Source organism: Bos javanicus, chromosome X (assembly GCF_032452875.1).
Source record: "Bos javanicus breed banteng chromosome X, ARS-OSU_banteng_1.0, whole genome shotgun sequence".
NCBI classification, from domain to species: domain Eukaryota; kingdom Metazoa; phylum Chordata; class Mammalia; order Artiodactyla; family Bovidae; genus Bos; species Bos javanicus.
The window spans coordinates 84,147,996-84,170,090 of NC_083897.1; the positions used below are offsets into that span (position 1 = coordinate 84,147,996).

Here is a 22,095-nt window from a genome sequence, read left to right on the forward strand (position 1 = left end):
GGGCAGTCTTCTGATAATCCAAAAGGATGTGATCTAGACAATGCATCATTTTCCATTGAAACACAGAAATTCTCCCTTTTGATGAAAGTTAATCTCAAAGAAAAAATATTCTTGATTAAAAAATAAGGCTGGTCTCATTAGATTTGGTCTAACTATTTGTAGGTGCAACAAGGATAATCATTTGCTATATGGATCTGTTTAAGTTTGCATTACTGAAAGTTTTCAAGAATTGTAGATTGGATTTTTTAAAATATAAATTTATTTATTTTAATTGGAGGCTAATTACTTTACAATATTGTATTGGTTTTGCCATACATCAACATGAATCTGCCATGGGTGTACATGTGTTCTCCATCCTGAACCCCCCTCGCACCACCCTCCCCATACCATTTCACCTGCAGAACCTAAAAATTTGAGTGAGTTCTTCTCCAGATAGGCAAAATATCCTGAAGTTTTCAGTTCTGCAAGGAAGAGACTTTCCTTACTCAACTATAAGGCCAGGAACTCTGCAAGGCAGGTATTAACCTGGTTTTCCCAAGAGGGCTTTGAATCTTTGTTGGCCCCGTAGTCAACCTTACTCATTAAAAGCATCTGGTCATATCCACTTCAATGAGCACCATATCAGATATGTCATTGCAGGTAAGGCCTTGGTTTCTTAAACTAATGTTTTAAATCATTTTCTAATAATAAAGAGGAAAGACCCTAATTTAACCTATGTAAATAATGATCAGATCAGATCAGTCGCTCAGTCCAGTCCGACTCTTTGCGACCCCATGAATCGCAGCACGCCAGGCCTCCCTGTCCATCACCAACTCCCGGAGTTCATTTAGACTCATGTCCATCGAGTCAGTGATGCCATCCAGCAATCTCATCCTCTGTCGTCCCCTTCTCCTCTTGCCCCCAATCCCTCCCAGCATCAGAGTCTTTTCCAGTGAGTCAACTCTTCTCATGAAGTGGCCAAAGTATTGGAGTTTCAGCTTTAGCATCATTCCTTCCAAAGAAATCCCAGGGCCGATCTCCTTCAGAATGGACTGGTTGGATCTCCTTGCAGTCCAAGGGACTCTCAAGAGTCTTCTCCAACACCACAGTTCAAAAGCATCAATTCTTCGGTGCTCAGACTTCTTCACAGTCCAACTCTCACATCCATACATGACCACAGGAAAAACCATAGCCTTGACTAGACGGACCTTTGTTGGCAAAGTAATGTCTCTGCTTTTGAATATGCTATCTAGGTTGGTCATAACTTTCCTTCCAAGGAGTAAGCGTCTTTTAGTTTCATGGCTGCAGTCACCATCTGTAGTGATTTTGGAGCCCAGAAAAATAAAGTCTGACACTGTTTCCACTGTTTCCCCATCTATTTCCCATGAAGTGATGGGACTGGATGCCATGATCTTCGTTTTCTGAATGTTGAGCTTTAAGCCAACTTTTTCACTCTCCACTTTCACTTTGATCAAGAGGCTTTTGAGTTCCTCTTCACTTTCTGCCATAAGGGCGGTGTCATCTGCATATCTGAGGTTATTGATATTTCTCCCGGCAATCTTGATTCCAGCTTTTGTTTCTTCCAGTCCAGCGTTTCTCATGATGTACTCTGCATACAAGTTAAATAAGTCGGATGACAATATACAGCCTTGATGTATTCCTTTTCCTATTTGGAACCAGTCTGTTGTTCCATGTCCAGTTCTAACTGTTGCTTCCTGACCTGCATACAGGTTTCTCAAGAGGCAGGTCAGGTGGTCTGGTATTCCCATCTCTTTCAGAATTTTCCACAGTTTATTGTGATCCACACAGTCAAAGGCTTTGGCATAGTCAACAAAGCAGAAATAGATGTTTTTCTGGAACTCTCTTGCTTTTTCCATGATCCAGCAGATGTTGGCAATTTGATCTCTGGTTCCTCTGCCTTTTCTAAAACCAGCTTGGACATCAGGAAGTTCACGGTCATGTATGCTGACGCCTGGCTTGGAAAATTTTAAGCATTACTTTACTAGCATGTGAGATGAGTGCAATTGTGCGGTAGTTTGAGCATTCTTTGGCATTGCCTTTCTTTGGGATTGGAATGAAAACTGACCTTTTCCAGTCCTGTGGCCACTGCTCAGTTTTCCAAATTTGCTGGCATATTGAGTGCAGCACTTTCACAGCATCATCTTTCAGGATTTGAAATAGCTCAACTGGAATTCCATCACCTCCACTAGCTTTGTTCGTAGTGATGCTTTCTAAGGCCCACTTGACTTCACATTCCAGGATGTCTGACTCTAGGTCAGTGATCACACCATTGTGATTATCTGGGTCTTGAAGATCTTTTTTGTACAGTTCTTTTGTGTATCTTGCCACCTCTTCTTAATATCTTCTGCTTCTGTTAGGTCCATACCATTTCTGTCCTTTATCGAGCCCATCTTTGCATGAAATGTTCCCTTGGTATCTCTACTTTTCTTGAATAGATCTCTAGTCTTTCCCATTCTGTTGTTTTCCTCTATTTTTTTGCATTGATCACTGAGGAAGGCTTTCTTATCTTTTCTTGCTATTCGTTGGAAGTCTGCATTCAGATGCTTATATCTTTCCTTTTCTCCTTTGCTTTTCGCTTCTCTTCTTTTCACAGCTATTTGTAAGGCCTCTCCAGAGAGCCATTTTGCTTTTCTGCATTTCTTTTCCATAGGGATGGTCTTGATCCCTGTCTCTTGTACAGTGTCACGAACCTCATTCCATAGTTCATCAGGCACTCTATCTATCAGATCTAGGCCCTTAAATCTATTTGTCACTGCCACTGTATAATCATAAGGGATTTGATTTACGTCATAACTGAATGGTCTAGTGATTTCCCCTACTTTTTTCAATTTAAGTCTGAATTTGGAATAAGGAGTTCATGATCTGAGCCACAGTCAGCTCCCGGTCTTGTTTTTGTTGACTGTATAGAGCTTCTCAGTCTTTGGCTGCAAAGAACATAATCAATCTGATTTTGGTGTTGACCACCTGGTGATGTCCATGTTTAGAGTCTTCTCTTGCGTTGTTGAAAGAGGGTGTTTGCTATGACCAGTGCATTTTCTTGGCAAAACTCTATTTGCCTTTGCCATGCTTCATTCAGTATTCCATGGCCAAATTTGCCTTTTACTCCAGGTGTTTCTTGACTTCCTACTTTTGCATTCCAGTCCCTTATAGTGAAAAGGACATCTTTTTTAGGTGTTATTTCTAAAAGGTCTTGTAGGTCTTCATAGTACCGTTCAACTTCAGCTTCTTCAGCATTACTGGTTGGGGCCTAGACTTGGATTACTGTGATATTGAATGGTTTGCCTTGTAAACGAACAGAGATCATTCTGTCGTTTTTGAGATTGCATCCAAGTAATGCATTTTGGACTCTCTTGTTGACCATGATGGCTACTGCATTTCTTCCTAGGGATTCCTGCCCACAGTAGTAGATATAATTGTCATCCTAGTTAAATTCACCCATTCCAGTCCATTTCAGTTTGCTGATTCCTAGAATGTCGACATTCACTCTTGCCATCTCTCGTTTTACCACTTCCAATTTGCCTTGATTCTTGGACCTGACATTCCAGGTTCCTCTGCAATATTGCTCTTTACAGCATTGGACCTTGCTTCTATCACCAGTCACATCCACAGCTGGGTATTCTTTTTGCTTTTGCTCTATCCCTTCATTCTTTCTGGAGTTATTTCTCCACTGATCTCCAGTAGCATATTGGGCACCTACTGACCTGGGAAGTTCCTCTTTCAGTATCCTGTCATTTTACCTTTTCATACTGTTCATGGGGTTCTCAAGGCAAGAATACTGAAGTGGATTGACATTCTCTTCTCCAGTGGACCACATTCTGTCAGATCTCTTCTTAGTTTTCATTTAAAAAATGAAGATTGAATATATTGGAATTTGTGTATTATAATAGAAATATGGAAATAGAGAAAATGAATATTAAAGGCTTCATTTCCTGAGTACCTACTATGTGTAAAAAGGTTTGCATATATTATCTGATTATCAGAGCAATTCTTAAGAAATTGAGACTAAGTTAAGGAAATTTTTTCAGATGACATGATGCTATACATTGAAAGATGCCACCAGTAAACTACTAGAGCTCATTAAAGAATTTGGTAAACTTGAAGGATACAATACTAATATACAGAACTCTGTTATGTTTCCATATACTACCAACCAATTATCAGAAAGAGAAATGAAGGAAATAATCCCATTGAAATTATTGCATCAAACTATTGGTCTTCTGCAACACCACAGTTCGAAACCATCAATTCTTCAGGGCTCAGCTTTCTTTATTGTCCAATTCTCACATCCATACGTGACTACTGGAAAAACCTTAGCTTTGATTAGATGGATGTTTGTCAGCAAAGTATTGTCTCTGCTTTTTAATATGCTGTCTAAGTGGGTCATGAATTTTCTTCCAAGGAGCAAGTGCCTTTTAATTTCATGGCTACAGTCACCATCTGCAGTGATTTTTGTGCCCAAAAAATAGTCTGTCACTGTTTCCATTGTTTCCCCATCTATTTGCCGTGAAGTGATGGGACCAGATACCATGGTCTTAGTTTTAGAATGTTGAGTTTTAAGCTAACTATTTCACTCTCCTCTTTCACTTTCATCAAGAGGATCTTCAGTTCCTCTTCAATTTCTGTAGTAAGGGTGGCATCATCTGTGTATCTGAGGTTACTGACATTTCCTCCGGTAATCTTGATTCCAGCTTGTGCTTCAGTAAGCCCGGCATTTCACATGATACACTCTGCATGGATGATAAATAAGCAGGCTAACAATATACAGCCTTAATGTGCTCCTTTCCCAATTTGGAACTAATCTGTTGTTCCATGGCCACTTCCAACTGTTGCTTCTTGACCTGCATACAGATTTCTCAGGAGGTTGGTAAGGTGGCCTGGTATTCCCATCTCTTGAAGAATTTTCCACAGTTTATTGTGATCTACATAGTCAAAGGATTTGGTATAATCATTAAAGCAGAAGTAGATGTTTCTCTGTAATTCTCTTGCTTTTTCTATGATCAAACAGATGGTGGCAATTTGAGCTCTTGTTCCTCTACCTTTTCTAAATCCATTGAACATCTGGAAGTTCATGGTTCACATTCTGTTGAAGCCTCGCTTGGAGAATTTTGAGCATTACTTTGCTAGCGTGTGAGATGAGTGCAATTGTGTGGTAGTTTGAACATTCTTTGGCATTGCCATTCTTAGGGATTGGAGTGAAAACTGACCATTTTCAGTTCTGTTGCCAGTGTTGTTTTCCAAATTTGCTAGCATATTGAGTGCAGCATTTTAACAGCATCATCTTTTAGGGTTTGAATTAGCTCAACTGGCAGTCCATCACCTCCAGTAGCTTTGTTCATAGTGATGCTTCCCAAGGCCCACTTGACTTTGCATTCTAGGATGTCTGGCTCTAGGTGAGTGATCACACCATCGTGGTTATCTGGGTCCTGAAGATCTTTTTTGTATAGTTCTTCTGTGTATTCTTGCCACATCTTCTTAATATTTCCTGCTTCTGTTAGGTCCATACCATTTCCGTCCTTTACCATGCCCATCTTTGCATGAATGTTCCCTTGGTATCTCTAATTTTCTTGAAGAGATCTCTAGTCTTTCCCATTCCATTGTTTTCCTCTACTGTCTTTGCACTGATCACAGAAGAAGGCTTTCTTATCTTTCTTTGTTATTCTTTGAAACTGCCTTCAAATGGGTATATCTTTCCTTTTCTGCTTTGCCTTTAGCTTCTCTTATTTTCTCAGCTATTTTAAGGTCTCCTCAGACAACCATTTTGCCTTTTTGCATTTGTTTTACTTGGGGATGGTCTTGATCACTGCCTCCTGTACAATGTCATAAACCTCTGTCCATAGTTCTTCAGGCACTCTGTCTATCAGATCTTGAATGTATTGAATCTAATAGAGTCCCTTGAATCTATTTGTCTCTTCCAGTGTATAATCGTAAGGGATTTGGTTTAGCTCATACTTGAATTGTCTAGTAGTTTTCCTTCCTTTCTTCAATTTAAGTCTGAATTTTGCAATAAGGAGTTCGTGATCGGAGCCATAGTCAGCTCCTGATCTTTTTTTTTGCTGACTGTATAGAGCTTCTCTGTTTGGCTGCAAAGAATATAATCAATATGATTTCAGTATTGACCATCTGATGATGTCCATGTGTAGAGTCTTCTCTAGTGTTGTTGGAAGAGGTTGTTTGCTGTGACCAATGTGTTTTCTTGGCAAGACTCTGTTAGCCTTTGCCTTGCTTCATTTTGTACTGGTCCATTTTGTGGATCATAAAAAACTGGAAAATTTTTAAATAGATGGAAATACTAACCAGATTACCTGCCTCCTGAGAAACCTCTATGCAGATCAAGTATCAATGGTTAGAACCAGTCAGGGAACAGCAGACTGGTTCCTAATTAGGAAAGGAGTATGTCAAGGCTGTGTCTTGTCACCCTGCTTATTTAACTTCTATGCAGAATGCATCATGTGAAATGTTAGGCTACATGAATCACAAGCTGGTATCAAGATTGCAGAGAATCATATCAATAACTTCAGATATGCCGATGATACCACCCTAATGATAGAAAATGAAGAGGAACTTAAAAGCCTCTTGATGATGGTGAAAGAGGAGAGTATAAAAGCTGGCTTAAACTCAGCATTTAAAATCTAAGATCATGGCCTCTGGTCTCTTCACTTCATGGCAAATACATTGTGAAAAAATCAAAACTGTGGTAGATTTTATTTTCTTGGCCTCCAAAATCCCTGTGGATGGTGACTAAAGCCATGAAATTAAAAGACAGTTGCTCCTCGGAAGAAAAAGTATGACAAACCTAAATGGCACATTAAAAAGCAGTGACATCACTTTGTTGAGAAAGGTCTGTATAGTCAAAGCATTGTTTTTTCCAGTAATCATGTAAGGATGTTAGATTTGGACCACAAAGAAGGCTGAGTGCTTAAGAATTGATGCTTTCAATCTGTGATACTGATGAAGACTCTTGAGAGTTCCTTGGACAGCAAGGACATCAAACCAGTCAATCCTAAAGGAAATCAACCCTGAATATTCATTGGTAGGAATGAAGCTGAAGCTTAAGTCCTTTGGCCACCTGATGAGAAGAGCCATCTCATTGAAAAGACCCTGATGCTGTTCAAAATTGAAGAGAAATGGAAAAGAGGGCCAGGATGAGGTGGGTGTACAGCATCATCGACTCAATGGACATGAGTTAGAGCAAACTCCAGGAGTGAGTAAAGGCCGGGGAAGCTTGATGTGCTGCAGTCCATGGGGTTGCAAAGAGTCAGACATACTGAACGACTGAGCAACAAACATCAGTGAATAAAACAGTCAAGAATATTTGTATAGAAATGTTTGTTTGAATATTTTTTCACTTCTTTTTTTTTTTCCCTTTTTTTCTTTTTTTTTTTTTATTCTTCCAATTTTATTTTATTTTTAAACTTTACATAATTGTATTAGTTTTGCCAAATATCAAAATGAATCCGCCACAGGTATACATGTGTTCCCCATCCCGAACCCTCCTCCCTCCTCCCTCCCCATACCATCCCTCTGGGCCGTCCCAGTGCACCAGCCCCAAGCATCCAACATCATGCATCGAACCTGGACTGGCAACTCGTTTCCTACATGATATTTTACATGTTTCATTGCCATTCTCCCACATCTTCCCACCCTCTCCCTCTCCCACAGAGTCTATAAGACTGTTCTATACATCAGTGTCTCTTTTGCTGTCTCGTACACCGGGTTATTGTTACCATCTTTCTAAATTCCATATATATGCGTTAGTATACTGTATTTATGTTTTTCCTTCTGGCTTACTTCGCTCTGTATAATAGGCTCCAGTTTCATCCACCTCATTAGAACTGATTCAAATGTATTCTTTTTAATGGCTGAGTAATACTCCATTGTGTATATGTACCACAGCTTTCTTATCCATTCATCTGCTGATGGACATCTAGGTTGCTTCCACGTCTTGGCTATTATAAACAGTGCTGCGATGAACATTGGGGTACACGTGTCTCTTTCCCTTCTGGTTTCCTCAGTGTGTATGCCCAGCAGTGGGGTTGCTGGATCATAAGGCAGTTCTATTTCCAGTTTTTTAAGGAATCTCCACACTGTACTCCATAGTGGCTGTACTAGTTTGCATTCCCACCAACAGTGTAAGAGGGTTCCCTTTTCTCCACACCCTCTCCAGCATTTATTATTTGTAGACTTTTGGATGGCAGCCATTCTGACTGGTGTGAAATGGTACCTCATAGTGGTTTTGATTTGCATTTCTCTGATAATGAGTGATGTTGAGCATCTTTTCATGTGTTTGTTAGCCATCTGTATGTCTTTTTTGGAGAAATGTCTATTTAGTTCTTTGGCCCATTTTTTGATTGGGTCGTTTATTTTTCTGGAGTTGAGCTGTAGGAGTTGCTTGTATATTTTTGAGATTAGTTGTTTGTCGGTTGCTTCATTTGCTATTATTTTCTCCCATTCTGAAGGCTGTCTTTTCACCTTGCTAATAGTTTCCTTTGATGTGCAGAAGCTTTTAAGGTTAATTAGGTCCCATTTGTTTATTTTTGCTTTTATTTCCAATATTCTGGGAGGTGGGTCATAGAGGATCCTGCTGTGATGTATGTCAGAGAGTGTTTTGCCTATGTTCTCCTCTAGGAGTTTTATAGTTTCTGGTCTTACGTTTAGATCTTTAATCCATTTTGAGTTTATTTTTGTGTATGGTGTTAGAAAGTGGTCCAGTTTCATTCTTTTACAAGTGGTTGACCAGATTTCCCAGCACCACTTGTTAAAGAGATTGTCTTTAATCCATTGTATATTCTTGCCTCCTTTGTCGAAGATAAGGTGTCCATATGTGCGTGGATTTATCTCTGGGCTTTCTATTTTATTCCATTGATCAATATTTCTGTCTTTGTGCCAGTACCATACTGTCTTGATAACTGTGGCTTTGTAGTAGAGCCTGAAGTCAGGTAAGTTGATTCCTCCAGTTCCATTCTTCTTTCTCAAGATCGCTTTGGCTATTCGAGGTTTTTTGTATTTCCATACAAATTGTGAAATTATTTGTTCTAGCTCTGTGAAGAATACTGTTGGTAGCTTGATAGGGATTGCGTTGAATCTATAAATTGCTTTGGGTAGTATACTCATTTTCACTATATTGATTCTTCCAATCCATGAACATGGTATATTTCTCCATCTATTAGTGTCCTCTTTGATTTCTTTCACCAGTGTTTTATAGTTTTCTATATATAGGTCTTTAGTTTCTTTAGGTAGATATATTCCTAAGTATTTTATTCTTTCCGTTGCAATGGTGAATGGAATTGTTTCCTTAATTTCTCTTTCTGTTTTCTCATTATTAGTGTATAGGAATGCAAGGGATTTCTGTGTGTTGATTTTATATCCTGCAACTTTACTGTAGTCATTGATTATTTCTAGTAATTTTCTGGTGGACTCTTTAGGGTTTTCTATGTAGAGGATCATGTCATCTGCAAATAGTGAGAGTTTTACTTCTTCTTTTCCAATTTGGATTCCTTTTATTTCTTTTTCTGCTCTGATTGCTGTGGCCAAAACTTCCAAAACTATGTTGAATAGTAATGGTGAAAGTGGGCACCCTTGTCTTGTTCCTGACTTTAGAGGAAATGCTTTCAATTTTTCACCATTGAGGATAATGTTTGCAGTGGGTTTGTCATATATAGCTTTTATTATGTTGAGGTATGTTCCTTCTATTCCTGCTTTCTGGAGAGTTTTTATCATAAATGGATGTTGAATTTTGTCAAAGGCTTTCTCTGCATCTATTGAGATAATCATATGGTTTTTATTTTTCAATTTGTTAATGTGGTGTATTACATTGATTGATTTGCGGATATTGAAGAATCCTTGCATCCCTGGGATAAAGCCCACTTGATCATGGTGTATGATCTTTTTAATGTGTTGTTGGATTCTGATTGCTAGAATTTTGTTAAGGATTTTTGCATCTATGTTCATCAGTGATATTGGCCTGTAGTTTTCTTTTTTTGTGGGATCTTTGTCAGGTTTTGGTATTAGGGTGATGGTGGCCTCATAGAATGAGTTTGGAAGTTTACCTTCCTCTGCAATTTTCTGGAAGAGTTTGAGCAGGATAGGTGTTAGCTCTTCTCTAAATTTTTGGTAGAATTCAGCTGTGAAGCCGTCTGGACCGGGGCTTTTGTTTGCTGGAAGATTTTTGATTACAGTTTCAATTTCCATGCTTGTGATGGGTCTGTTAAGATTTTCTACTTCTTCCTGGTCCAGTTTTGGAAAGTTGTACTTTTCTAAGAATTTGTCCATTTCTTCCACGTTGTCCATTTTATTGGCATATAATTGTTGATAGTAGTCTCTTATGATCCTTTGTATTTCTGTGTTGTCTGTTGTGATCTCTCCATTTTCGTTTCTAATTTTGTTGATTTGATTTTTCTCCGTTTGTTTCTTGATGAGTCTGGCTAATGGTTTGTCAATTTTATTTATCCTTTCAAAGAACCAGCTTTTGGTTTTGTTGATTTTTGCTATGGTCTCTTTTGTTTCTTTTGCATTTATTTCTGCTCTAATTTTTAAGATTTCTTTCCTTCTACTAACCCTGGGGTTCTTCATTTCTTCCTTTTCTAGTTGCTTTAGGTGTAGAGTTAGGTTATTTATTTGACTTTTTTCTTGTTTCTTGAGGTGTGCCTGTATTGCTATGAACTTTCCCCTTAGGACTGCTTTTACCGTGTCCCACAGGTTTTGGGTTGTTGTGTTTTCATTTTCATTCGTTTCTATGCAAATTTTGATTTCTTTTTTGATTTCTTCTGTGATTTGTTGGTTATTCAGCAGCGTGTTGTTCAGCCTCCATATGTTGGAGTTTTTAATAGTTTTTCTCCTGTAATTGAGATCTAATCTTACTGCATTGTGGTCAGAAAAAATGCTTGGAATGATTTCTATTTTTTTGAATTTACCAAGGCTAGCTTTATGGCCCAGGATGTGATCTATCCTGGAGAAGGTTCCATGTGCGCTTGAGAAAAAGGTGAAATTCATTGTTTTGGGATGAAATGACCTATAGATATCAATTAGGTCTAACTGGTCTATTGTATCGTTTAAAGTTTGTGTTTCCTTGTTAATTTTCTGTTTAGTTGATCTATCCATAGGTGTAAGTGGGGTATTAAAGTCTCCCACTATTATTGTGTTATTGTTAATTTCTCCTTTCATACTTGTTAGCATTTGTCTTACGTACTGTGGTGCTCCCGTGTTGGGTGCATATATGTTTATAATTGTTATATCTTCTTCTTGGATTGATCCTTTGATCATTATGTAGTGACCTTCTTTGTCTCTTTTCACCGCCTTTGTTTTAAAGTCTATTTTATCTGATATGAGTATTGCTACTCCTGCTTTCTTTTGGTCCCTATTTGCATGGAAAATCTTTTTCCAGCCATTCACTTTCAGTCTGTATGTGTCCCCTGTTTTGAGGTGGGTCTCTTGTAGACAACATATGTAGGGGTCTTGTTTTTGTATCCATTCAGCCAGTCTTTGTCTTTTGGTTGGGGCATTCAACCCATTTACATTTAAGGTAATTACTGATAAGTATGTTCCCGTTGCCATTTACTTTATTGTTTTGGGTTCGAGTTTATACACCGTTTTTGTGTTTCCTGTCTAGAGAATATCCTTTAGTATTTGTTGGAGAGCTGGTTTGGTGGTGCAGAATTCTCTCAGCTTTTGCTTGTCTGAAAAGCTTTTGATTTCTCCTTCATACTTGAATGAGATCCTTGCTGGGTACAATAATCTGGGCTGTAGGTTATTTTCTTTCATCATTTTAAATATGTCTTGCCATTCCCTCCTGGCTTGAAGAGTTTCTATTGAAAGATCAGCTGTTATCCTTATGGGAATTCCCTTGTGTGTTATTTGTTGTTTTTCCCTTGCTGCTTTTAATATTTGTTCTTTGTGTTTGATCTTTGTTAATTTGATTAATATGTGTCTTGGGGTGTTTCTCCTTGGGTTTATCCTGTTTGGGACTCTCTGGGTTTCTTGGACTTGGGTGATTATTTCCTTCCCCATTTTTGGGAAGTTTTCCACTATTATCTCCTCAAGTATTTTCTCATGGTCTTTCTTTTTGTCTTCTTCTTCTGGAACCCCTATGATTCGAATGTTGTAGCGTTTAATATTGTCCTGGAGGTCTCTGAGATTGTCCTCATTTCTTTTAATTCGTTTTTCTTTTATCCTCTCTGATTCATTTATTTCTACCATTCTATCTTCTAATTCACTAATCCTGTCTTCTGCCTCTGTTATTCTACTATTTGTTGCCTCCAGAGTGTTTTTAATTTCACTTATTGCATTATTCATTATATATTGACTCTTTTTTATTTCTTCTAGGTCCTTGTTAAACCTTTCTTGCATCTTCTCAATCCTTGTCTCCAGGCTATTTATCTGTGATTCCATTTTAGTTTCAAGATTTTGGATCAATTTCACTATCATTATTCGGAATTCTTTATCAGGTAGATTCCCTATCTCTTCCTCTTTTGTTTGGTTTGGTGGGCATTTATCCTGTTCCTTTATCTGCTGAGTATTCCTCTGTCTCTTCATCTTGTTTAAATTGCTGAGTTTGGGGTGTCCTTTCTGTATTCTGGCAGTTTGTGGAGTTCTCTTTATTATGGCGTTTCCTCACTGTGTGTGGGTTTGTACAGGTGGCTTGTCAAGGTTTCCTGGTTAGGGAAGCTTGTGTCGGTGTTCTGGTGGGTGGAGCTGTATTTCTTCTCTCTGGAGTGCAATGAAATGTCCAGTAATGAGTTATGAGATGTCTATAGTTTTGGGGTGACTTTGGGCAGCCTGTATCTTGAAGCTTAGGACTGTGTTCCTTTGTTGCTGGAGAATTTGCTTGGTATGTCTTGCCCTGGAACTTATTGGCCCTTGTGTGGTGCTTGGTTTCAGTGTCGGTATGGAGGCATTTGATGAGCTCCTGTCAATGAATGTTCCTTGGAGTCAGGAGTTCCCTGGAGTCAGGGTTTGGACTTAAGTCTCCTGCTTCCGATTATCGGTCTTATTTTTACAGTAGTTTCAAAACTTCTCCTTCTATACAGCACCATTGATAAAACATCTACATTAAAGATGATAAGTTTCTCTACAGTGAGGGTCACTCAGAGAGGTTCACAGGGTTACATGGAGAAGAGAAGAGGGAGGAGGGAGTTAGAGGTGACCCAAATGAGATGAGGTGAATCAATAGTGGAGAGAGTGGGCTAGCCAGTAGTCACTTCCTTATGTGCACTCCACAACTGGACCACTCAGAGATGTTCACGGGGTTATACAGAGAAGAGAAGAAGGAGGAAGGTAACAGAGGTGGCCAGAAGGATAAAAGGGGGAATGAAAAGGAGGGAGACAGATCCAGCCAGTAATCAGTTCCCTAAGTGTTCTCCACCGTCTGGAACACACAGAAATTCACAGAGTTGGGTAGAGTAGAGAGGGGTTAGGGAGGAGACACAGGCGACCTGGTGGAGAAAAAGGAGGGTCCAAAGGGAGAGAGAGCAGTCAAGCCAGTAATCTCACTCCCTAGTGAAAAATGGGTCCTGAGATTGGGTCCTTAAAGGTACAAAATTGGTAACAAATACATAAAAGCAAAAATTAAAAATCTAGAGTAGAGTTTGGAATTTCAAAAATACGATGTTAAAGAAAAGAAGAAGGAAAAGAAAGAGAGAAAGAACGAACAAACAAAAACAAACAAGGTCGCGAAAATTATAAAGAAAGTACAGGTACAAAATTGATAACTAATACCAGAAAGCGAAAATTAAAAATCTAGAGTAGAGTTTGGAATTTCAAAAATACGATGTTAAAGAAAAGAAGAAGGAAAAGAAAGAGAGAAAAAATGAACAAACAAAAACAAACAAGGTTGCGAAAATTATAAAGAAAGTACAGGTACAAAATTGATAACTAATACCAGAAAGCAAAAATTAAAAATCTAGAGTAGAGTTTGGATTTTCAAAAATACAATGTTAAAAAAAAAAAAGAAGAAGAAGAAAAATAAAGAGAGAAAACAAACAAACAAATACGAACAATGTCACAAAAATTATAAAGAAAATACAGGTACAAAATTGATATCAAATACCAAAAAGCATAAATTGAAAATCTAGAGTAAAGTTTGGAATTTCAGATATACAATGTTATATAAAAGAAGAAGAGAAAGAAACAGAGAAGAAGAAAAAAAAAATCACAGAAATTATATAAAAAAAAACTATAGGTACAAAATTGATAACATATACCAAAAAGCGAAAATTAAAAATCTAGAGTAGAGTTTGGAATTTCAAAAATACAATGTTAAAGAAAAGAAGAAAAAAACAAAAACCAACAACAACAACAAAAAAACAACAAGGTCAAACAATTATAAAATATATATATATGAAGTTTGCTGAAGAAGAAAAAAAATAGGGTCTTTTTTTTTTTTTTTTTGCAAAGTAATAGGTTATAAAAGTGAAAATTAAAGGAACAATAGAGGACTTAAAATTTTTTTTTTTAATTAAAAAAAAAAAAAAGAAAGAAAGAATGATCGTAAAAATAATAAAAATATATCTAGGACTTTTTTGTTTCTTTTTTTGTGGGTGTTGTGGGTTCAGTTCATTTTTGGCTAGTTCCTTGGTCAGATTTATATTTCTCAAGATCTATAGGCCCCTTCCTATGTAGTCCGTAGTAACCACAGGGTTTTGATCTATTGCCTGTAGCTTCCAAGGCGTTTCCCTCTGTTATATCTTCTTCTGTTTGCTAGTCTCTTCAGTATCTGGTTTCCGCCCTGACTCAAAGGGCACGGTGGAGGACACTTTTTTTTTTTTTTTTTAGGCTTACTTGTTCAGTCGCGCTGTGGGGAGGGAGGGAGGGAGGTAGGGTGCAAACAAACAACACTGGCGTGGGCTCGCAGTGCCTCAGCCACCCTGGGTCTGCCCCCGCTCACGGCGCGTGTAGCCTCCCTGTCCACACTGCTCGGACTCTAGGTTGTTCCGCCGGGAACAATCCGAGGCTGGCCCTGGGCTGCATGCACCTCCCAGGTCCAAGCCGCTCAGGTTCAGGCACTCGGGTAGTCCTCAGAGGCGCAGACTCAGTTGGGCCTGCGTTTTGTACTCTTCCCAGGTCCGAGCGCCAATTTGCTCTTCCCAGGCGAGCGCCAATGCTGCGACTTATCGCCTCCCCGCCACTCGGTTATCTGGATGTAAAACCGGCGCACCTTCTCAGGCAGATGTTGACCGTCCAGACCCCCAAGAAGTTTTAGTTAGCAAAGAAGCCTGCTTACAATTTTATAGATAATGTCTCTCTGGGGCTGCGATTGCCCCCTTCCGGCTCTGGCTGCCTGTCACCGGAGGGGGAAGATCTGCAGCCGGCTATCTCTGTTCAGTCCTTTGTTCCGTGCGCGGGCCTGGCGGTCTTAGGTTAGGGCTGGCTTTTCGCGTGGTAGGTATCCCACAGTCTGGTTTGCTAGCCCAAATTATTTCGCTCAGATAGCGCTCAGGGTATTCAGGCCAGATTCTTACTCTCAGCGATGCAGCCCACGCCGCGCCTCCCTGCCCAGGCCCGATTCGCTAATGGCGGATGCAGGCGTCTGCGCTGCTTCTCTGCTGGGGGAGTTACCGTAGGGCTCGCAATCTGCGAGTTTTAATTGTTTATTTATTTTTTCTCCCTGTTATGTTGCCCTCTGTGCTTCCAAAGCTCGGCACAGATTCGGCAGTGAGAAGGTTTCCTGATGTTTGGAAACTTCTCTCTTTTTAAGATTCCCTTCCCGGGACGGAACTCCGTCCCTCCCTCTTTTGTCTCTTTTTTTTGTTTTTAATATTTTTTCCTACCTCCTTTCGAAGAGTTGGGTTGCTTTTCTGGGTGCCTGATGTCCTCTGCCGGCATTCAGAAGTTGTTTTGTGGAATTTACTCGACGTTTAAATGCTCTTTTGATGAGTTTGTGGGGGAGAAAGTGTTCTCCCCGTCCTACTCCTCCGCCATCTTGGCTCCTCCCCACCTATTTTTTCACTTCTTTTGCGAATATACCCAGGCATGGAATTGCTGAATCATATGATAACTATATGTTTAACTTTTATTTATTTTTTTAGCACTTGTCAAAGTCACTTTAAGTATACAGAATGTTATATGTCAACTATATATCAATAAAACTGCAGGTAAAAGCTGAGGTAGGAGCATTCCCCCAAGAAAAGAGAAGGAAAAAGGAAATCAGTATTGAATTGAATAGGTACTGAACTTTTCTTCTTTTGTCCTTAGATTTGACACCTTCATGTAGTGATGCCATTGGGTTGTGGCACTGGTTTCTACCTCTTTTCCCTTAACCTCTGCCCACTTGCCTATCAAGTACCATAATTAATTTGGTTTATCTTTTATTCTGTCCTTTCAGCTGAATCCTTCAAAGAATTTGCTGAATTGCTCAACGAAGTAGAAAACGAGAGGATGATGATGGTAGGTCATTAACACTTGGCCTGGAGCCACGATCATGGCTGACTTTGGACATTTTTTTTCTGTCCTCATTGGTTGGAGTGTTGCTTTTTTGTTTGAGTTTCTGTCTCATTACTACCTGGGTACTATAAAGACTGGAATTTGATTTGATTATTCTATCTCAAGTTCCCATTCTGAGAGTTTAAAGGGATATCACTCTATTCATTTCAGTGAGATAAGACTTGAGAGGACATTAAATTTGGCTGTTGAACATATTGACAAAAAATGTGGTATTTAGTGTTCTTAAATTATCTATTTGTGTTTATCTGCTTTTAGAAATAATGAGTTTATATTTATATGTTTACATTTAGACATGTGATAGTTTTTTTTTATATCTATGTGATAACTTTTTTCCTTACATTTAAAATCTCATTCATTAATATTAATAGACTTGGTATTTAGAGCATGTTTAGTTTTGTAGAAAAATTGAGTGAAAATACAGAGATTTCTTATACAGTTGCCCTTTGAACATGTGTTTGAGCTCTGTGAGTCCACTTATATGTAGGTACTTTTCAATGAATACTACAGTACTACATGATGTGACTTTGGTTGAATCTATGGGTACAGAACCTCAGATACTGGAGGACTGACTGTAAAGCTATATGCAGAGTTTTGACTGCTCAGGGTTGGGGCTTATGCCCTTAACACTTGCACTGTTCAAAGGTAAACTGTACTCCATTTCTCCTTGCCACCACTCCCCATATAGTTTCCCTTATTAACATCTTGCATGTGTGGTTTCCCTTATTATTAACAACTTGCAACACAATATTATTAGCTCAAGTCCATAGTTACTTTAGGGTTCAATTTTTGTGTTGAATATTTTATCACTTTTGAAAAATGCTTAATGACGTATATACAACATCAAAGTTTCATCATACAGAATATTTTCACTACCCTAAAAATCTCCTGTGATTCCCCCTACCTTTTCTGACACCCAAACCCCTGACAGACACTTATCTTTTTACTGTGTTTTGCCTTTTCTAGAATGTCATATAATTGGAGTTGTATAATATAGCTTTTTCAGATTGGTTTCTTTGACTTAGCAACATGCATTTAAAGTTCCTCTATGTCTTTTCATGGCTTCATAACTCGTTTTTTTTGGTCAGTGAATATTATGTATGCGTATATTATAGTAAATATTCCATTATATGGATGTGCCATGGTTTCTTCATCGTTTCACCTTATGAAGAATATATTGGTTACTCCCAAGTTTTGGCAATTATGAAAAAACTTCCATACACATCTGTGTACAGATTTTTATGTGGATATAAATTTTCAGCTCTTTTCAGTAAATTCTAAGGGATACAATTTCTAGATTGTGTGATGAGTAGGGCTAGATTTGTAAAAAACTGCCAAACTGTTTTCCAAATTGGCTGTACCATTTTGCAATCTCACCAGCCATGAATGACAGTTCTTGTTGCTGCACATTATTGCAAGCTTTTGATGTTGGCTGTGATTTGGATTTCATCCTCTCTAATATGTATTTTTGTTGTTGTTTAGTTGCTAAGTCATGTTCAGCTCTTTGTGACTCCATGGACTGCAGCGTGCCAGACTTCCCTGTCCTTTACTATCTCCTGGAGCTTGCCCAAACTCATGTCCATTGAGTCGATGATGCTATCTAACTATTTCATCTTCTGTTGCCGCCCCCTTCTTCTGCTTTCAAAATTTCCCAGCATTAAGTTCTTTTCCAACGAGTTGGCTCTTTGCTTCGGGTGGCCAAAGTATTGGAGCTTGAACTTCGGCTTCAGTCTTTCCAGTGAATATTCAGGGTTGATTTCCTTTATGATTAACTGCAAGGTTTGATCTCTGTGCAGCCCAAAGGACTCTGAAGAGTCTTCTCCAGGACTAGAATTTGAAGGTATTAATTCTTCAGCACTCTTTCTTCTTTATGGTCCAACTGTCACATCTGTACATTACTACTGGAAAAGCCATAGCTTTGGCTATACAGATTTCTGTTGGCAAAGTGAAGTTGCTGATTTTTAGTACACTGTCTAGGTTTATCATAGCTTTCTTTCCAAAGACCATGTGTCTTTTAATTTCATGGCTGTAATCACCACCCACAGTTATTTTGGAGCCAAAGAAAATAAAATCTGTCACTGCTTCTACTTTTCTCTCTTCTATTTGCCAGCAAGTGATGGGACCAGATGCCATGATCTTAGTGTTTTGAATGTTGAGTTTTAAGCCAGCTTTTCACTCTCCTCTTTTACCCTCATCAAGAATCTCTTTAATTCCTCTTCAGTTTTTGCCATTGGTGGTATCATCTGCATATTTGAGGTCATTGATATTTCTCCCAACAATCTTGATTCTAATTTGTGTTTTATCCAGTCTAGCATTTCGCATGAGGTACTCTGCATACATGTTAAATAAGCAGGGTGACAATATACAGCCTTGAGATACTCTTTTCCCAATGTTGAACCAGTCCATTTTTCTATGTCTGGTTCTAATTGTTGCTTATTGACCTGCATACCAGTTTCTCATGAGACAGGTTAGCTGGTCTGGTATTCCCATCTCTTTACGAATTTTCCATGGTTTGTTGTTGTCCACACAGTCAAAGACTTTCGTGTAGTCAATGAAGCAGAAGTAGGTATTATTGTGGACTTCCCTTGCTTTCTTTATGATCCAGCAAATGTTGACAATTCAATCTGTGGTTCCTCTGCCTTTTGTAAATCCAGTTTGTACATCTGGAAGTTCTCGGTTCACATACTGCTGAAACTTAGCTTGAAGGATTTTGATCATTACATAGCTAACATGTGAAATGAGTGTAATTGTACAGTAGTTTGAACGTTCTTTAGCATTGCCCTTCTTTGCAGTTGGAATGAAAATTGACCTTTTCCAGTAGTCTTGTGGCCACCAGTAGGTTTTCCAAATTTGCTGACATATTGAATGCAGCACTTTAACAGCATCATTGTTCAGGATTTAAGATAGCTCAGCTGTAATTCCATTGCTTCCACTAGGATTGTTCATAGTAATGCTTCCTGAGGCCACTTGATTTCACACTCCAAGATTTGTGGCTCTGAGTGAGTGACCACACCATTGTGGTTATCTGGGTCATTAAGACTTTTTTTTAGTTTTTCTGTGTATTCCTGTTACCTTTTCTTAATGTCTTCTGCTTCTGTTAGGTACTTATCGTTTCCGTCGTTTATCATGCCCATCCTCATATGAAATGTTCCTTTGTGTATAATAGTATATATTTGCTGTTGTAATTTGCTTTTTCCTGATGACATTTGATTTGGAACATATTTGCATATGCTTATTTGCTGTCTATACATCATCTTTCATGAGGGACGTGTTCACATCTTTGGCCTACTTCTTGAAAGTGAAAGTCTCTCAGTAGTGTTCAACTCTTTGCCTTAATTGTTTTCTTTGCTATTGTTAAGTTTTAAGATTTCTTTGTATATTTCGGATGTCAGTCCTTTATCAGAAATGTTCTTTGCACAAAATATTCCAATCTGTGGCTTATCTTTTCATTTTTTTAGAAAGTCTTTTGCAGAGCCGAAATTTTGAATTTGAATGAAGCCCATTTTATCAGGTCCTTCATCAATCATGCTTTTGGGGTTGTATCTAAAAAGGCATTACCAAACAAAAACTCATCTATATGGTTTCATTTGTTATTTTGTAAGGCTTCCCTAAGGCTCAGTGGGTAGAGTATCTGCCTGTAATACAGGAAATACAGGAGATGCATGTTCAATCCCTGGGTTGGGAAATTGCCCTGGAGGAGGAAATGGTAACCCATGCCAATATTCTTGCCTGAAAAATTCCACGTGTTGAGGAGCCTCATGGGCTACAATCCAAAGGGTCACAGAGAATTGGACACACTTGTGCACTGGCACAAGATCTTGTAGGAGTTTTATAATTATGTATACATTTAGGTCTATGATCTCTTTTGAACTAATTCTTTTTTTGTTTGCTTTCTTTTTTAAAAAAATTGAAGGGTCATTGCTTTATATAATTATATTTTCTGTTAAACATCAACAAGAATCAGCCATAAGTATACCCACATCCCCTCCCTCATGGATGTCCCTCCCATTTCCCTCCCAATCCCACCCTTCCAGATTGTACAGAGCCCCTGTTTGAGTTCGCTGAGCCATACAACAAATTCCCATTGGCTATCTATTTTACATATGATATTGTAGGTTTTCATGTTACTCTTTTTATAAATCTCACCCTCTCCCTCCTCCCCTTCCCTCATGTGCATAAGTCTGTTCTCTATGTCTGTTTCTCCATTGCTGCCCTGCAAATAAATTCATCAGTACCATCTTTCTAGATTCCATATATATGCCTTAGTATAGGATATTTATATTTCTCTTTCTGACTTATTTCACTCTGCTTAATAGGCTCTAGGTATGTCCACATTATTAGAACTGACTCAAATGCATACCTTTTTACGACTGAGTAATATTGCATCTGAATGCAGAGTTCCAAAGAATAACAAGAAGAGATAAGAAAGCCTTCCTCAGCGATCAATGCAAAGAAATAGAGGAAAACAACAGAATGGGAAAGACTAGAGATCTCTTCAAGAAAATTAAAGATACGAAGGGAACATTTCATGCAAAGATGGGCTTGATAAAGGACAGAAATGGTATGGACCTAACAGAAGCAGAAAATTAAGAAGAGGTGGCAAGAATACACAGAAGAACTGTACAAAAAAGATCTTCATGACCCAGATAATCACGATCGATGTGATCACTCACCTAGAGCCAGATATGCTGGAATGTGAAGTCAAGTGGGCCTTAGAAAGCATCACTGCGAACAAAGCTAGAGGAGGTGATGGAATTCCAGTTGAGCTATTTCAAATCCTGAAAGATGATGCTGTGAAAGTGCTGCACTCAATATGCCAGCAAATTTGGAAAACTGAGCAGTGGCCACAGGACTGGAAAAGGTCAGTTTTCATTCCAATCCCAAAGAAAGGCAATGCCAAAGAATGCTCAAACTACCGCACAATTGTACTCATCTCACACGCTTTTAAAATAATGCTGAAAATTCTCCAAGCCAGGCTTCAGCAATATGTGACCCGTGAACTTCCCGATGTTCAAACTGGTTTTACAAAAGGCAGAGGAACCAGAGGCCAAATTGCCAACATCCACTGGATCATGGAAAAAGCAAGAGAGTTCCAGAAAAACATCTATTTCTGCTTTATTGACTATGCCAAAGCCTTTGACTGTGAGGATCACAATAAACTGTGGAAAATTCTGAAAGGGATGGGAATACCAGACTACCTGACCTGCCTCTTGAGAAATTTGTATGCAGGTCACGAAGCAACAGTTAGAACTGGACATGGAACAACAGACTGGTTCCAAATAGGAAAAGGAATACGTCAAGGCTGTATATTATCACCCTGTTTATTTAACTTGTATGCAGAGTACATCATGAGAAACGCTAGACTGGAAGAAGCACAAGCTGGAATCAAGATTGCTGGGAGAAATATCAATAACCTCAGATATGCAGATGATACCACCCTTATGGCAGAAAGTGAAGAGGAACTCAAAAGCCTCTTGATGAAAGTGAAAGAGGAGAGTGAAAAAGTTGGCTTAAAGCTCAACATTCAGAAAACGAAGATCATGTCGTCCGGTCCTATCACTTCATGGGAAATAGATGGGGAAACAGTGGAAACAGTGTCAGACTTTATTTTTCTGGGCTCCAAAATCACTGCAGATGGTGACTGCAGCCATGAAATTAAAAGAC

At 38.7% G+C, this 22,095-nt stretch overlaps 1 protein-coding gene across 5 annotated transcripts in view; it reads left to right on the forward strand.

Moving 5' to 3' along the window:
- The window catches only part of OPHN1 (oligophrenin 1), a 635,000-nt gene that overhangs the window by 192,999 nt on the left and 419,906 nt on the right, over positions 1-22,095 (forward strand). For all 5 annotated transcript variants that reach the window (XM_061409853.1, XM_061409851.1, XM_061409855.1 and 2 more), the window contains one exon: positions 16,316-16,377. In XM_061409853.1, coding sequence (XP_061265837.1) covers positions 16,316-16,377 — 62 coding nt within the window. The remainder of the gene's footprint in view (positions 1-16,315; positions 16,378-22,095) is intronic.